General features: G+C 50.3%; 1 protein-coding gene across 1 annotated transcript in view; it reads right to left on the bottom strand.

Moving 5' to 3' along the window:
- Susd4 (sushi domain containing 4) overlaps positions 1-16,500 on the bottom strand; it is a 124,163-nt gene that overhangs the window by 20,938 nt on the left and 86,725 nt on the right. The window contains exons 4-5 of the mRNA XM_032914980.1: positions 13,136-13,309; positions 7,895-8,083 (exon numbers count right to left, since the gene is read on the bottom strand). Coding sequence (XP_032770871.1) covers positions 7,895-8,083; positions 13,136-13,309 — 363 coding nt within the window. The remainder of the gene's footprint in view (positions 1-7,894; positions 8,084-13,135; positions 13,310-16,500) is intronic.

Below are 16,500 nucleotides of genomic sequence, written 5' to 3'. Positions count from 1 at the left end.
TCACTGCTATTATCACTACAGCTGAGGTGAGCAAGACTTGAATTCTAATCAGCAGAGCCATGCATTCAGTACAGCTCTGGTGCTGCTGTGGCTTTAGCTGAGGGGGCGGGGGGAGGGGGAAGAAAAGTACCACAGTGCCCACCGCTGTACGGAGGTATGCAGGGCATCTTGGGGACAATCATAGGCCACATCCTCTCCACCCTGCGAGCACACACAGGCAAACGCTTTTGCACACCAAAACGCCACACTTCAGTGAACAGTGATGGGTAAAGAGCAGGTCCCACAATGGGAAGTTCAGGGGAAGAGCGCCATCTTGGGGCAGGGCGGCTTCTGGATCTGTCTTCCTTGTAGGTGGCACCCAAGGCCAAAGGGCACCATCCAGACTCTCTCCTTCCTGTAAAAGACTCATTACTTGGAACTGGCTCAAGGCTGAAGAAAGTTGACAAACGGCTTGTCTGTCTCTCAGATGACCCTGCAGAAGCAGAGAGGATGGGACGAGGCTGACTGTGTGACTGAGCTGGCTGGCCTACCTAACTGGAATCACATGCCCCAAATCAAAGACCTTCTCAGAAGCAATCTCCCTGGGCAGAATGGTCTCTGGTACAAACCAGTCAGAAAATGTGGCTGCCAGGAAGGGGCCTCTGGGTCCTAGAGGGCCACAAGTGTGGTGTAAAAAGGCCTGGGATTCAGGAGACACATGTTCTGGAATATGGCTTTTTCTATTCCTTTCTCTCTGTTCCACTTGAAGTCCAGACAGCATAGCCTCCAGTGATTTTAGCTGAGATCTAATCCAAGGCTTGGAGAGGACAGAGAGCTCTCCTCGGCCGACATCACACCTGCTTGTGACTGTGACCAGGAAGCGATCCGAGAATAAAGGCCCCACTGTGTGGGCTTGGAGGAAGAACTTCAAAATGACAAGCGGTCTAAGTTGGTTTGGGGAATGAGAGTACATCTGGGGTCATGGCTAGGAAGAAGGGGAGAAGTTCTCTTCCAGCAAGGGGTTGTTCCAGGGACAGCGACAGTTAGGAATATCATTTCTTCATGATCAAGAATGCTGGTACAGAAGGGGGGGGAGCAGGGGCCCTCCCCCATGCCAAGCTGCTTGGTAGGGTCCGAGCCTGGAGCTGTGTGTGGGGACCTCAGTGGGCACAGCACCTACAGGCCTCGAGGCCACAGCAGAGCCAGCTCCGATGCTCCTGTTCATCTACACAGAGGAGTGCTGGAGCATGGCGTGGGAGGGTGAACGAGGGATGCAGCGGCCATATCTATGGCTTTGTCTTCTGTAATAGGTAATTGAAAATGAGCATAGTTATGGTGGCCCAGGCTCGCTATCTCAATACCCCTGAGGTTGAAGCAATTTGCTGTCAAATTGGAGGCCAGCCCGGAGAGTCTTTAACAGGTGCTGTGGATGGACCTCAGTACCAGGGCACCCGCCTGGCATGTCCAAGGCCCTGGGTTCAATACTTGGCTCTGCGGGGAAAATAACTGTCAGATCCGTGATGTTCCTGGGGTAGGTTTTCTCCTTGCCTCTCCTCTGCTTTCAAAGTCCTAGGCGGAATACTTTAGAGAACTGAGCTGCACATGGCTACTCCAAGCTGGTTTTGTTTGGACGACCGGGTAGAAAAGGGAGAGATTCCAAGTCTCTGTCACTTGCTTTGTGAAAGGCCACAAGCAGCTGACACATGTGAGCCAGAGGACCCCAGCTGTGGCTGGAGGGAGCGACCTGGGAGCAGTGGGTTTCATCATGGGCCGTGATTGACAGCCATTCTTGGGAAGAGGCTGGACTCCTGGTGCTCTCAGTTTCCCCCCTGCCCACTGAGGTGAGAGTGGTCGGTGGGTTTGTGAGGTGAGGCAGCCTGTCTCCTAGGAGCGCTCTGTAGCAGGCAAAGAAGGCCTCTGACCAGAAGACTTCGGATTCCTGCTACCTGTGCTTTGAAGTCCCCATGTGCTTCCCGGTGAAGGTTTGAGTCCCAGAGGGAGAAATCATGAAAGGCACCTGCTAGGCCATCCGCCTCTTATACCTGAATGTATCCAAGCTGGCTTTGAGGTTTGATCTCAAATTGGAACCTTTCAAGTTATTTCACATTTGGCCAAAAAGGGTTCTTCAGTTTCTTATTTTTCCTCCTTTTCTTACGAAAGAATGCCGATCTAAAAGGACCTTGGGCACTCGTGGGTTCTAAGGAACCCACACTGCAGCCTGCTCTGTGACTGGATCTGTCACTGATTATACCTCCACCTTACCCTGTGAGCTGGGCCATGGACAGGCATGGGAGGTCTCTCTGGCAAGGAACGCAAAGGTGAGGAGATCAGAGTTAAGAGCTGCAGGAGAGAAATCACCCAGCAATGTAGGTGCCAAGGGAAAGCGGCCCCATGGGAGGGAGGCCCAGAAAGAAAACAGGGCAGCCAAGATAAAATAAAGATTCAGAGAGCGTTAACTCGGGAATATCGGAGGGGGTGTGTGCTCCCCACGAGGAAATTTGGAAGTGCCCAACCATTGAGCTAGTCAAGGCATATCAAAATATAAAGGTTTTGTGTGCGTGCGTGCGAGTATGTGGTGTGTCTTTTCATTCCATAATCCAGAGAACTCTGGCAGGTAGCAAGAAGTGCGGTCGCTCGCTGGGAGCTCAGAGAGCGACCATTACATTAGCCATTTACAGCTACAAATATGGGTGCAGACTTCTTAAGTGCACAGAAATCTTAAGCTACAGACTCCGATTTCCAACTTCATGCTTCAGTCACCTCTTCTCTTGACCCTTTCTTTGCTTGTATTTTCGTGGTCACACGATCACCTCTGTTCCTGATCTCCCATTTGGGAAAACAGTTGCCGGAAATTTCTTTAACTAGACATGCAAAGCACACATGCTACTTCCTGGCCACCCGGAAGCCCGGATGTTAGAGAATGTTCTAGACACTAAGCACCTTCTGAGGGCTCATCCTCAGAAGAGCCGCACACTGGAACCACACACAGCAGTCTTCCAGTCCCAGCTTCACGGTGCTCTGGGGATTCTAGGCAGTTTTTATCTCCTTTTCCTGAACTGTGTGCCCACCTGCTTCCCTCTAACATTTAGAGCATGTGTAGTTGACTATAAGTAGGGTTGACCTGCCACCCGGGTAATTCACTCTCTCCCACACTCACATCCTACAAGCCCTTGGGCAAGCACCCTCCACACATGCCAAGGTATTCACACAGCCTGAAGAGCTCTGTGGAGCTGCAGAAGGAAATCCTTTCAGACAGGAGAGACCCACACTTCCTAAAGCCTAAGTGCAGGCAGAAAACACACCACTGCCCGGACTCTGGGAAAATAAGGAGCCATATATCCCTGGGTAGAAATTTCACTTTGCAATTGTGTTATCTCCCACGAATCTCACCCTCCCAGCCCTCCCCACAGCAGAAGTTCTGATGTGCCCTTTGGTAAAAGTAGCTGCAAGTGGACATCCGACTATGGTAATGATGAAGGTCTCAAGAGGATGGGGTTGGTTATGAATCTCTTAGACTGTCAGCTCTGCAAGTAGCTGAATGATGTCCCTTTTTTCCTTGGGGTTCCCTGGTGCCCAGAGCTCAGTACTGCTCTGGGCCTGGAGAGTGTTTGGTAGACAGGTAACAGAGCTCTTAGCACACAGAACCAGGAGACTGCTTACCAACAAAGGCATCTTATAAAAAGAAGATTTGGATTCGGCATGGAAGTATGGGAAAGACACAGACAGAGGTTAACAGCCACAGAGGTCAAAAGGCCTGAGAAAGGAAAGAACTAAGACGCAGCCACATGAGGACAGACAGACAGACAGGCCTACAAAAACAGGCCAATGTGTAAGGACCATAGAATACTGTCAGGCCCAAATACATGATTATATTCATCTGTTACAGCTGGGTTAAACGTTAAGCCTTTATGTTCTCAGAGCCTTTATCCCGTGATAGGAACATGGAAACACATGTGCCTTCCAGAACATGCCCACTGACAGCAAGATGAGTGGAATGGTGCAGGGCTTCAAGAACCTGTGTCCCCTGGGACTCTTGAGGGCACTGCCATGACCTTTGTTCCCAGGCCATCAACTCATGAAGCCTGAACTTGATGACGGGATTGCCCACACTTGTCCTTCAAATGTTGCCTCTTCACCCACCAAGGGGTCACTGTCTCCGGCTGTGAAAGGGACCAACGCTCTCTGCTGCCTTGCTGAAATGGGCTCCGCTGTAGCCAGGGACACCCAGTACTGATGGGAGGCAGCAAGGAACGCTGACAGCACCAATGAACCTCCCTCCCTCTGGCATGGCTCTAGGGGGACAACTAGACTAGAATGATGACTCCATTACTGCTCATTCTTTTCAACTTCAAAAACAACTGTAAAAACACCAGATTATCTTCCTGTTAGCCTGTAAGGCACTCCCTGCAAGTTAACGAGGCAAGACCAGTGGCTCTGAAGCAACAGAGGCCCAGGCTTGGTCCCAGCTCCATCTCGTACTCCATTGCACCCATCATTGAGCCATTAGAAGCCGGGGTCTGCTCATCAGGGAGATGGAGCTGAGAACAGGAAAGAGAGGTTGTGAGGGCACAACACGCAGCCTGCCAGCTTTCGATTAAGTGACCATTGTTTTTGTTTGTTTTGTTTCAAGCCGGGGTTTCTTTGTCTAGCTGATCTGGAACCCACTCTGTAGACCAGGCTGGCCTTAAACTCACACAGGCAGGCTTGTCTCTGCCTTCTAGGTCCGATATTAAAGGTGTGTGCCACCACCCACCCTTTTAAGAACCATTTATTTATTTTTATTTATATGAGTACACTGTCGCTGTCCTCAGACACACCAGAAGAGGGCATCACATACCATTACAGAGGGTTGTGAGCCACCATGTGGTTGTTGGGATTTGAACTCAGGACCTCTGCAAGAGCAGTCAGTGCTCTTAACCACTGAGCCATGTCTCCAGCCCGCCACCACCCATCCCTAAGTGATCACTGTTATTAGGAGCTATTTCCAAACACAGTTAAGAACACGCAGAGGGCCACAATAGCACCTGACCAAACAGACAGTGCCACGCTAGAGTCTTAAAGCCTGGGAATTCTATTCAGAGCTATAACTTTACACCTAAATCTAAGGGCGGCAGTCCCTTGATGAGCACTACATGTCAAGTACTCCTTAGAAGCATTAAATATGTTATCATATGATCAAAATCACTTTCTATTCTAGTCTATCTAAAGTTTGTGTGTGTGTGTGTGTGTGTGTGTGTGTGTGTGTGTGTGTGTGTGTGTGTTCTGTGTAAGGTATATACACACAAGAGCAGGTATATGGAGGCCAGGGGTGAAGGATGTCCCTGAACCAGTCCTGTTTTCTTATTTTTGAGATGGTTGGCCTTGACTCATCATATAGCTAAGGAGGGCCTTGATCCTGGTTCTCTCGTTTCAGCCGTCTGAGTGCTGGGATATGGGTGTGTGCCACCGTGCCTGGCCTGTGCAATACTGGGGACTGAATCCAATGCTGTGAGTACTAAGCAGGTCACCGATCATGTCAGCTTTGGGACAGCTGTCGCGTCATGCGTGAGTGACAGATCCACTGCGTGTAGGTGGCTGAGGATTTGTAAGAGTTAAAGGGGTTGGGAAAAGCTTTTTACAGAACTCTTGTCCACCCCTACTCCCTGCTGGGGTCAGAACACTAATGGATTTAAAAGCCCCAAGGAGTACGGCATACATGGCACAGTTAGGTAGTTTTTACTGCACCATAAAGAAAAATCAAATTATATGAAATGTGTACTTCATAAAGAGAGGAGGAAGGGGAAACGTGGGAGGAATGTGAAGGGGCAGATGGTCAGGGAACGCTGTGCTCTCTGCTGCTGACTTGAGTGTCTCCTCAGGTACTAGTTGTGTTCCAGAGCAACCCTTTCGGCCTGTGTGGCTTTGAACAGGTTCACACATCGTTTCCTTGGATATTTTGGAGAAAAGGGCATTCAAAACAAAGACACAAAAGTTATCTTTTTTTAAAAAGTGGTGGGAGTGGGGTAGGGAAGGCACCAGTGGCCTTCCTGGCACAGGGGGTTCTCAGATCGCTCCGTGGCCAGAGCTGGCACCAGGCAGCCCTTGTGTTCAGTGATGGGGCCACTGTTCAGCCAGAAGCTGCTGCTCCCGGCTCCCTGTTTATAACCTTAGCTCATCGCCTCTTGAAGTCAGATTTTGTTTTATGTCTGTCCACATCATATTCTCTCAGCTCCATAAAAGGCTGCTTTCCAAGGCCCCCAGTGAGGCTTACATACTGACTCCGTGAAGTACAGTTAGGGCAAATCTGAAAAGATCCTGAAACAGGCATTTCAATTTGACAAAATCATAACAACGATATCTTCAAACTACGCTTGATGTTTGGTTATACAACTATGGAAAATCCTCCAGGAACTAGGAAATGGGCCTTTTAGTGACAGCCCCCACTGGCCATGGCCCACCCACATTATGCAGACAGTGGGGAGGTCACTACACTGGAAAAGGGGTAACCTCGTCTCTGGAGACTAGCCTAGCAAGCTTTAGCAAACAGAGGTTCAAAACAGTCAGTTCTATTTGAATTTCAGATGAAGAAAACACACACACACACACACACACACACACACACACACGCATACACATGCATACACATGCACACATACACACACACGTACACGCACATATGCACACACATGCACACATACACATGCACATACACACGCACACACACACGCAGACGCATACATGCACACATGCACACACACACACACACACACACGCACACACTCTAGTTCCTACTGAATGCTCTTACTGAAATATTCTTTGTTATAAGCCTTTCAAATGAACGAGATGTCTCAACTTTAACCTTCTATCTTGTTCTTTGTCCCCTATAAAATTTGGGCCAAGTTGGAGACAGGGATGTGTGGGGACTTTAAGGCATAGCCGGACTGTAGCAGAATGAATGGCATGGGGGGGCATCCCTCCCCTCCACCTCTTCGACTCTTGTCCAAGGAGGCTGCATGGCTCTGGCCAACCTCTCTCCATGTTGCTCCTTCCTTTAGAAATGAAAGCCTTCTCTCACGGCTCTGAGAACCTTCTGCCCGTGCCCACTTCTCACAGCACTCTCAACCGGACTTCTCCTGGGGGAAGAAGCAACTGGGAAGCAGCCAGCGATGCTGCCGCAAACTTGAAGGGACTGGTTTGCTTTGGCATGTTATTGGTTTGGGGGGGTGGGTTTTGGGCTCTGGGATGGATGTTTTCTCCCCTGCAACCCCCACCATTTCCACCCATTTACTCAGAGGTTAAGGAAGAAGCACATCTGATGAAACATCCTGACCCGAGACAAACCAGGGCTGAGGCCAGGCGTTAGACTTCAGTAGTGAGGATATTAGGAACCCCAGGATGCTGTCCTGATTCTGGAAATGGGGGCCCTGCCGCTCTGCTCCCAGCCCCAGCCCACACAGCCCCCTAATTAGTGGTCTTTATCAGCACACACTTTATGAACAGATTTCATGAGGACAGGGAAGAGACCGCTCTCGTGATCAGGCTTCCAAGAGTGTCTTACAGCCAAGCACTTATGGCTTTGCCATAAACGCACGGGAAAATGAAAGAAACATTGACACCACAATAAACCGAGGGGCGAGACGGACGGTGCCACCCTGCCGTCTGTCATCATTCGGTGCAGAGAAAGCTAATTTCTGAAGGCACTTCGCTTAACTTTGCAATACTCTGCAGTCTGACATTTGATTCTTTCAGCTTTTTCTCTTATACGCCTTCTTCCCCTAAAATCTAATAATGGTGACAGGTGGGTGGGGGACAGGGGAATACCTGTAACGTATGTATACCTCCAGGTCAAGTGGGTGACCTGGGCTTAAGCAAGCAAAAGTCCTTACTGGCCACCATCAGACACCTCCTGCCCATCCAAAAGACTTATATGTGTTACCTTCCAGAGCAAGGCACCGGGGTGGGCTGGACGACCAGATAAGGTTGTGTAAGCACTCAAGGTACTCAGAACCCTCGAGTTTAAATCCAGGGAAGCAGCGATAAGCGATCACAGTTCCCACGGGGAAGGAGGTCTGGAACTCGGAGATGTTCACGTAGCCATTGGAAGAGGCTAGAGGTCTCAGGCAGCCTGCGAAAGCAAAATGGAAAGGTTTCACTGGGCAGCCTTTGCGTAAGTGGCAATGGCACAGGAGGACTCTGGGATTGCCCCCTGGCAACAGAAGGACATTGCAGACTTGGGTTGTAAATACATAGATGTTTGGTGGTATAGCTGAAATGGTACCATGGGGGTCAGATAAAGGGTTAGGAGGGGAGGAAGGAGGTCAGTGGGGTATGGGTCAGTGCACCCCTGGCCAGATGAACCTGCCCCACGTGGACCATCAACATCATTTGAGAGGCTTTTACAACCCTGAGGTGCCCAGGGCCCAGGAGAAGAGCCTTGTGTCACTGTGTGTTTACGAAGCTCCCCATGTCATTTAAGATGACATCAGGGCTGAGGAACATTGAGGCACCCTAGGAGGGTACAGACACTCCAGTGGCTAGGGATCCGTGATGTGGTCAGCCTGTGTTCTAAACTTAGTCATGGGACAGAATCTTGCTGTGCTGGTACGACTGGATTCCTGAGAATCTGGTTTGAAGTGAAATAGATCAAGAGCCTTAAAGTGTGCTGGTTTTCAAACTTGAGAACCCCTCAGAGGGCTTAATGGACACAGACCTCACCCAGGCCACGTGCAGGGCTTCTGCCTCAGCAGGTCTCGGCAGCCTGAGGATATGGCTGCTAAGGTCCAGGGAGGAGGGCCTCTGAGGAGCACAGGCTTGCCGTGGGTCTCTTCTCCAAAAGGAGCATGCGGGTGCGATCAGAGAAGTGGGAAACCACGCCCTGGATCTCTCCTCCTAAATCACTGGCTGCCTTTGGCTCTTGAGGCCTGTCCCATTCCCAGTGGCACAGAATTCTGCTGTGTATGCCTTTCCGGCTGCCATGGAATTGTGGTGAACCTAGCGATGTCACTGGAGTGCATCGGGACATCGCAGGGTGACGTGCTATCCTTCCAGGGGGCAGGCATGTGTGCGAAGCAAAAGCATATAACGAAAAGACCCATTTTCCCTCTGAGTGCCAAACACAGGGTTTACCTTCCATGCATAACGGGAGACGACCAAGCCCTCCTCCAGAGCTGGCTTGGCCACATACGCATACGGTCTCAAGTCATTCTCTCAGCCAGTCGCTGCAGCGCCTGTGCACCAGAGTGACAGAGACAGAGGCACCAGGAGTGCAGACCTTAGGGACAAACCTGGTCATTCGCACTTGTGATCTTGGGGTGCCCATCAAGCTGCTGTGCTTTAGGCACCAAGGTCCACAATGTGGGGGGCCCCAACCCAGAACCTGTCAGGAGGTTTCTAGACACCCCCAGAGGCAGGAGAACTTTGTCTTTCTACCCTGTCTCAGGGTATTAGGTTGTTTTTCTCAATCCCTGTACCCTCAGGGTGTGTGTGTGTGTGTGTGTGTGTGTCCGTCTGTCCATCTGTCTGTCCACCCATCCATCCATCTGTGATGGTAAGTACTTGTGTGGAGGCTGCAGATCAATGCCAAGTGTCTTTTCCTATTGTTGTCTCTCTTCTGTGAGATAGAATCTCTCACCATACCAGGGGATCTCTGGCTCTGCTCGGCTGGCTGGCTGGCCTAGCCGTGCCCTGCCTCTGTACCCCCAGCAGTGGGATGCAGATGCCACATACCATGCCCAGCTTTTGTGGTCCTGGAGGTCCCAATCCTCAGTGCCTCGTGCTGGCCCTTTATCAACTGAGCCATCTCCGGAGTTCCCTCCCTTAGACAGCTTTTGATTTTCCGGAGATAAGCATTGGTAATATTCACGTCAGAGGTGAGGTGTGAGGGGTCAGGGTGGGGGGGTGGAAAGTAGGAAGAAATGTGACCCGGAATTGAGAAAGAGTGGATAAGTCCATCAACAGGAACAAAGGCAGGTCCTGGATGCTTGCACAGTTCAGGTGGCTGACAAGGTGTTGGCCCAGTATGCCCTCCTGTGGCTGGGTTCCCACTCCAGGCTACTCGTGTGGAGACAGCGGCCTTTCCCAAATCACAAACGATTCTCCCCCACGGTGAGCAGGACATGCAGACATGCTCCAAATCCTAACCCTGAAGTACCAACCAAAACCAAACCACAAACAAACAAACAAGCCGCCTCTGTGTGGCCTGCCCTGCGCTCCGCCTGAGGAGATGGCAGGAGCTATAATTCGTGCAGCTAATCAGTGCTGAGAGGGAAAGATATGCTCACTCTTGGCTGGAGACAGCCTGTCCTAAATATAACAGTGGGAAACAGGCTTCAACTCAATAATTCAATGGGATTTCCATTTGCACTTCTGGGTAATAGAGAGACGCCTACCGGAGCCCTAGCCGGTGGATCTATAGGTGCGAATAAAAGTTCTAGAATGAAGTGTCACTCTAGGAGCCAAGTACAGTCCACCAGGGGGCTCGGAGAGGCGCCAGGCTGTCTGTGGCAACTCAGAAGATCCCTTTCTCCTGTTGTGCCAGCTGGGTGCTCAGAAGAAAACTGATGCAGGGGTGGCTGGCAGGACTCTGCCCCCTGCAGCAATAATGCACAGGATGGGCTGGGACCACAGCATAGGCAGGGCACCTACTGTGTGGGATGGGGGCTCTGAGGAGGAGTGATGATGGGGCTGGGCTATGTGGCATTGTCTGGCGCTTTACACCTCTTAAGAGTAGCCAGGTGCAGCCTGGGTGAGGCAGTCCTATAATTCCAGCTACTTGGGAAACTGAGGCAACAAGATCACAAGTTCAAAGCCCTTCTGGGCTAGAGAGTGAGTTCAGGGATAGCTTGGGCAATTTACTGAGACCTTCTTTCATAATTAAGAGTTAGGAGGAGGAATAGGAGCATAGCTCAGAAGCAGGGTACTGATCTAGCATTTGGGAAGCCCTAGGTTCAAATCCCAGTAACATCAAACCAGAAGGAGGAGGAGAAGGAGGAGGAGGAGGAGGAGGAGGAGGAGGAAGGGGAGGAGGAGGAAGAGGAGGGGGAGGAGGAGGGGAGGGAAGAGGGGGGAGGAAGAGAAGGGAGGGGAAGGGGGGGAGGAGGAAGGGAGGAGGAGGAAGAGGGGGGGGGGAGGAAGAGAAGGGGAGGGGGGAGGGAGGGAGGAGGGGAGGGGGGGAAGGGGGGGAGGAGGGGGAGGAGGAGGGGGGGGGGGGGGGAGAGGGAGGAGGAGGGGAGGGGGGGGGGGGGGGGAGAGAAAGGAGGGAGGAGGAGGAGAGGGGAGGGGAGGAGGGGAGGGGAGGAGGAGGAGGAGGAGGAGGAAGAGGAGGGGGAGGAGGGAGGAGGGGGAGGGAGGGGGAGGGGAGGGAGGGAGGAGGAGGGAGGAGGGGGGGAGGAGGAAGAGGGGAGGAGGGAGGGAGGGGGGGGGAGAAGGAGGGGGAAGAGGAAGAAGAAGAAAGGAGGGAGGAGGGGAAAAAAGAAAAAGAAAAGGAAAGGAAATGAAAAAGAATATCAAACCAGAAGGAGGAGGAGGAGGAGGAAGAGCAGGAGGAGGAGGAGGAGCAGGAGCAGGAGCAGGAGCAGGAGGAGGAAGAAGAGGAGGGGAGGAAGAAGAGAGGAGGGAGGAGGGGAAAAAAGAAAAAGAAAAGGAAAGAGAAAAAGAAAAGAACAGCCAGCCAGCTCTCTTGTTGCTGACCTGCTCTTGAGCAGCATTTGAGAATGGGAGAGTGACCCAGACTGAGCCAGACAGAGTAACAGTACATATCTGAGTTCTTTACAATAGCATCCCAGGAGGCCACAGGGAAGCAGAATTCCTGAGGGAACTCACTGCATTTAAGCTACACAAGGGAGAACTAGAGAGGGTGAGAAGCCACAGAGAAAGGATACAGAGAAAACTGCACTGCAGGAGCAGCTGAGGTCTGGGGTGACTTTCCTCACCCGTGACACCAGCCCTGCAATGAATCTGTGGCTAATGATGTTTATCTGCAGGAGGAGCCCAACCCAGGGGCCAGATGTCTGTTTTGTGGGCAGTCTCTGAACAGATAAATAAAACCCGTGTCTCTTTTAGGGTAGGCTAGTGACACAGGCCACAGGGTAGGCCGTGTGATGGCTGGGGCTCCTCTGTCCTCTTACCTCTGAAGCCTTTATTCCTTCATGCGGTCGAAGCTCTTAAACTCTGGTGTGGGAAAACAATTTATTTCTGATGATGGGGCACACAAAGCAATATCAGGGCCTGCCAGTTGTGATTTCCAGGCACAAAGTTAACATTCATCTCAACTTGAGCATGCCGGCGCTTTTGGAACCAATTCGAATGCCTCCCTTCTCCCTCAAATTATGAATTATGCATTGGCTTCTTTTGGTCCTTTAGACCAAGTCACATGTCAAAAAATAAAATCAGAATTAATGTGAACTCAAGGGCTTATTTTCAGAAACAGTCCCTCTATCTGTGGCGGCTGGGTCAGATCTTAAAAGTGTGAAAGGATAAATATTCGCTGTGCGGTTTGGGAGCCTCTGAATGTGACTATTTTTCTGCTTTTCATGCCTTATAAGAAGGACAACATTATGAAGAGAAAACGCTCTCTGTAAGATGCTTAACTGTATTCTTACTACTACTGAAGTACCACACACTCTCTTACTTCCTTTAAGTATACGATTCATCCCCTGTGTTCAAAGCCCCGTTACGAAGCCTCCTAATTCTTTTTAATTTATTATTATTAGTATGTGTGTGTGTTTGTGTGTGTGCATGTGTGTGTGTGTTTGTGTATGTGCGAGTGCCTTTGCACGCTTGTGTGGGTATTGGTACTCATGTGCAAGCCAGACTGCCTCTGGTGGCCAGTCTTTTACATCTGTGAGAACATTCTAGAGCTGCAACTCAGGTTTTCAGGCTTGCAAGCGAGTGCCTTTCCCTGCCTACTTCTCCCAATTCTTGAAGTACTTTTCTGATTTTGTAAGGGGGAAAGGGTATAATACTAGACATTCCGAGGTATAAGGTCTGTCCTTTCTGTACTGGGAAATCTGATGTATGGTGCTGAGTTGCCATAAGGAGAGAAGTCATGGGAAGGCAGGGCAGGACCTAGGTGGGGTGACTATTTCTCTGCCACAGTGTCTGTGGCTCTGTTAGAGGATCGTGCCTGCCCGCCCGTCCTGTACAATGAGAGCAGACGACAGTGGCTCCCATCTCCTACCTTGACAGATGGGCAAGTTATCCCACGTCCCATCATCACGACATAACGAAACCATGTTGTACAGGTCGGGGTACCGGATCTTGAATCCCTCATGACAGTTGATGATCAGCTTATCCCCGTGTCTATATGTCTTGTTGTGAATCTCAGCATCTTCAATTCGGGGGATCCGGCAGTCTGCAACAAAAGACGAACATCACTCTTTGCAACTCAAAACGGTGAACGGCGTAACAAGGACACTCTCCCGTTGGCCCCTAGTCTCGATCTGTTAACAGACAGATACATGGTACCTCATCTGTCACCAGACTCAGGTAAGGATGACGAGCTCACGGCCTGCATCTTAGAACTAACAGGAAGAGGGATCCGGTGTGCAGGGACCAATATCACAAAAAGAACTTTTAAATTTCTGCCCATGACGCTTTGTACTAGGTAATTTGTCTTCTGAATGATTCTCAGAACAAATCGTTGGCTGTCTTTTGGACAGGATTTAACACTGTTTAGCCTGTCTGACTAGTTGCTGTAGCCACCCAGGCGCGGCACAGGGCCTGGCTTCAGCCTGTTGAGCAAACATGTTGTAGGGGACAACAAGGAGTGTGAACTGCCTCTGTGTGCTTTCCAAAGGGTACTAGACCAGCAGCACTCTTGCCAACCTGCTGGGGTTCAGGACAGCTGGGTATACTGTGTCCTCATGTGGAGTGGCTGAGCCCAAGTGAAAAGGACAGTGAGGTTAACGGGGCAGCGAGGACAGGTAGCAAAATGACCAAAACCCACCAAAGAATACCAGATGGGCGTCTGCTTCCAACCCTTTCTACTTATAATTTACTGTAAAATCCACTGCTCCTCACCGCCAAGCTGGGATCCTGCTAATCCTACACCTAAACACTGCCCAATGAGTCTCCTCTGATACACTGCCCACGGTGTGTGTATGCATGTGTGTGTGTGTGTGCATGTGTGTGTATGCATGTGTGTGTGCATGTGTGTGTGCTTGTGCGTGTGTGTGCATATATGTGTGCATACATGTGTGTATGCATGTGTGCGTGCGTGTGTGTGCATGTGTGTGCATATGTGTGTGCATGTATGTGCATGCATATGTGTGTGCATGTGTGTGTGTGCATGTATGTGTGTGCATATGTGTGTTACTGTTTCTTCTTCATCCCTCATGAGTACATCTCTGTTAAATGTTTCTGATTTAGTTCATTTTATCTTAGTGTTGGGTCTAGAAACCAGGATCCTGAGACTGCTGGGTAAATGATCTATCTCTGGGTTTTACCACTACCCTTGCTAAACGCCCACAGGTTTATAAGTATGACCTGGAGATGGGTCATACTCCAACTTTATGAATTCTTATGTTTTTTGGGAAATAGGACAAAAAAAAATCTAAGGGTAGTGTTTTTCCAGTCAGAACCTTTCTTCAGAAATTCTTCAGTGTGAAAGGATGTTTGGCGTCTTAGCTAGTCCCCAGAGTCACCGAATGCACAAGGTGGCTGGAACAGCATCAATAAGGGCTCTGCCCATCAGAAGGCTAAACTTGGAACTGTCAACTCTGAGGCCCTGAGCCTTGGGAGCCGTGACATAATTTTATCTTTGCCACCACTAGCTTGAGAGCAAGACCTGAATCCCTTTGACACTTTGACACAGGTCTTCCCCAGTGTTTCTCCATTCCCAGACCCACTCATGCTCTTGGCAAAGAACTGCAAGGAGGGGGCGCGGTCTGAAGCTCCACCAGGAATGCTGGGGGTGCACAGCCCTCTGCGGCCAGCTAGCCGGCTTTGAGCACAACCTGGGTGTCCCCTGGAGTCCCCCGACAGTCTCAGCTGAAGAGCTGCCTACTGGTTTCCATTTCACCGTTCACTCGTTTGGTACCAGGCTGCAGAAAGGAGTGCTCTAACTCCTCAGGTTTAACCGATAGTTTCTGAGCTAAAATAGCTGAATTTCTTCCACATCCACCTCAGAACAGTCCCGACTGGTGTCACAAGGTAACTGACAGCTCTGCACACCAGCGCTGCCTTCTTCTTAATGGAAAAATGCGAATTTTATTTTTTTTTCTCAATGGCACTCAGCAGAAATTATTCACAGCATGTAAAAACACATTTATCAGGGTATCTGGCTGTAAAATCTTGGCATAAATAGTTCCTGACGTGGTAAGTACATGTCCAAGCAACCATTCCACGATTGGCTTTAACTGTCTTTGAGTCGTCAAGAATTAACTAGCATGGGCAGGAGGCGGCCAGTTTGGGGAGCAAAGTCAAAGGACAGAGTGTCACCTTGGACCTCGCAGACAGGCTGACATCAGCTAGTCAGAGGGAAAGCACTCAGGCCATGCTCCCAAGATTGACTTCCTAGCCCGTGGTGAGATTAACGTGTGGTGCTTCACACAGGTTGGGTCTGCTGCCGTGTGAGTGAGTGCGTGTGTGCTTGTGTGCGTGTGGACACAGACACTATGGTCAAAAGGGAGTCTCATGGGGTAACAGGGCACCTCTTCACTACATGGGAGAGCCACACAGCCGACGGGCAGTACGGTTTTGTAGTTCAAGTCCCTCCAAGGTGGAGAGAACAGTTGGGGATGTGCGCTAGGACCAAGGGAAAAGCTAGCCCAGCTCAGCTCTGAGAAACCTTCAAGCTCAACAGAAGAAAGGGTCACCACATCCTCTCTCATGCTCCATGCTCACCACGTGGCACTATCCACTTCTCCCGGAAGGAAGGGTAAGGGCGGCATAGGATTCGGCCTAGGATAAGTATCTGCTTCAGTGATCTCTGGAGACTGTAAATAACAGTCGACCTTACTTCTAGGAAAAGAATCAGGACCTTTAGTACCTGAAAACCTATGTGTGCTCTCCATTAACAGTGAAGTCATAGTCCTGTAGGAACATGGATGCTCCTTGGTTTATAAGAGGAGCCCTACCCAGAGAAGCTTACTGTAAACTGAAAACACACACACACACATACACACACACACACACACACACACACACACACACCCCATACACACATACACATCCCACCACACACACACCATACACATACACCTCACACACACATATATACATACATACAGACACACACACACACACACACACACACACACACACCATACACATACACCTCACACACACATACCATACACACACATACACACACCCCACACACACACACCACACACACTACACACACACACACACACACTCACACACACACATACACACACACCATACACACACACACCCCCACCACCCCATACACATCCCACCACACACACAGACACACAATACACCTCACAACACACATAGACATACATACATCCTAACACACACACACACACACACACACACACACACACACACACAGTTGAAAAAGTGTTAAGTACACAA

Source organism: Rattus rattus, chromosome 10 (assembly GCF_011064425.1).
Source record: "Rattus rattus isolate New Zealand chromosome 10, Rrattus_CSIRO_v1, whole genome shotgun sequence".
Taxonomy (NCBI): Eukaryota; Metazoa; Chordata; class Mammalia; order Rodentia; family Muridae; genus Rattus; species Rattus rattus.
This window is presented reverse-complemented; position numbering and strand designations above follow the sequence as displayed.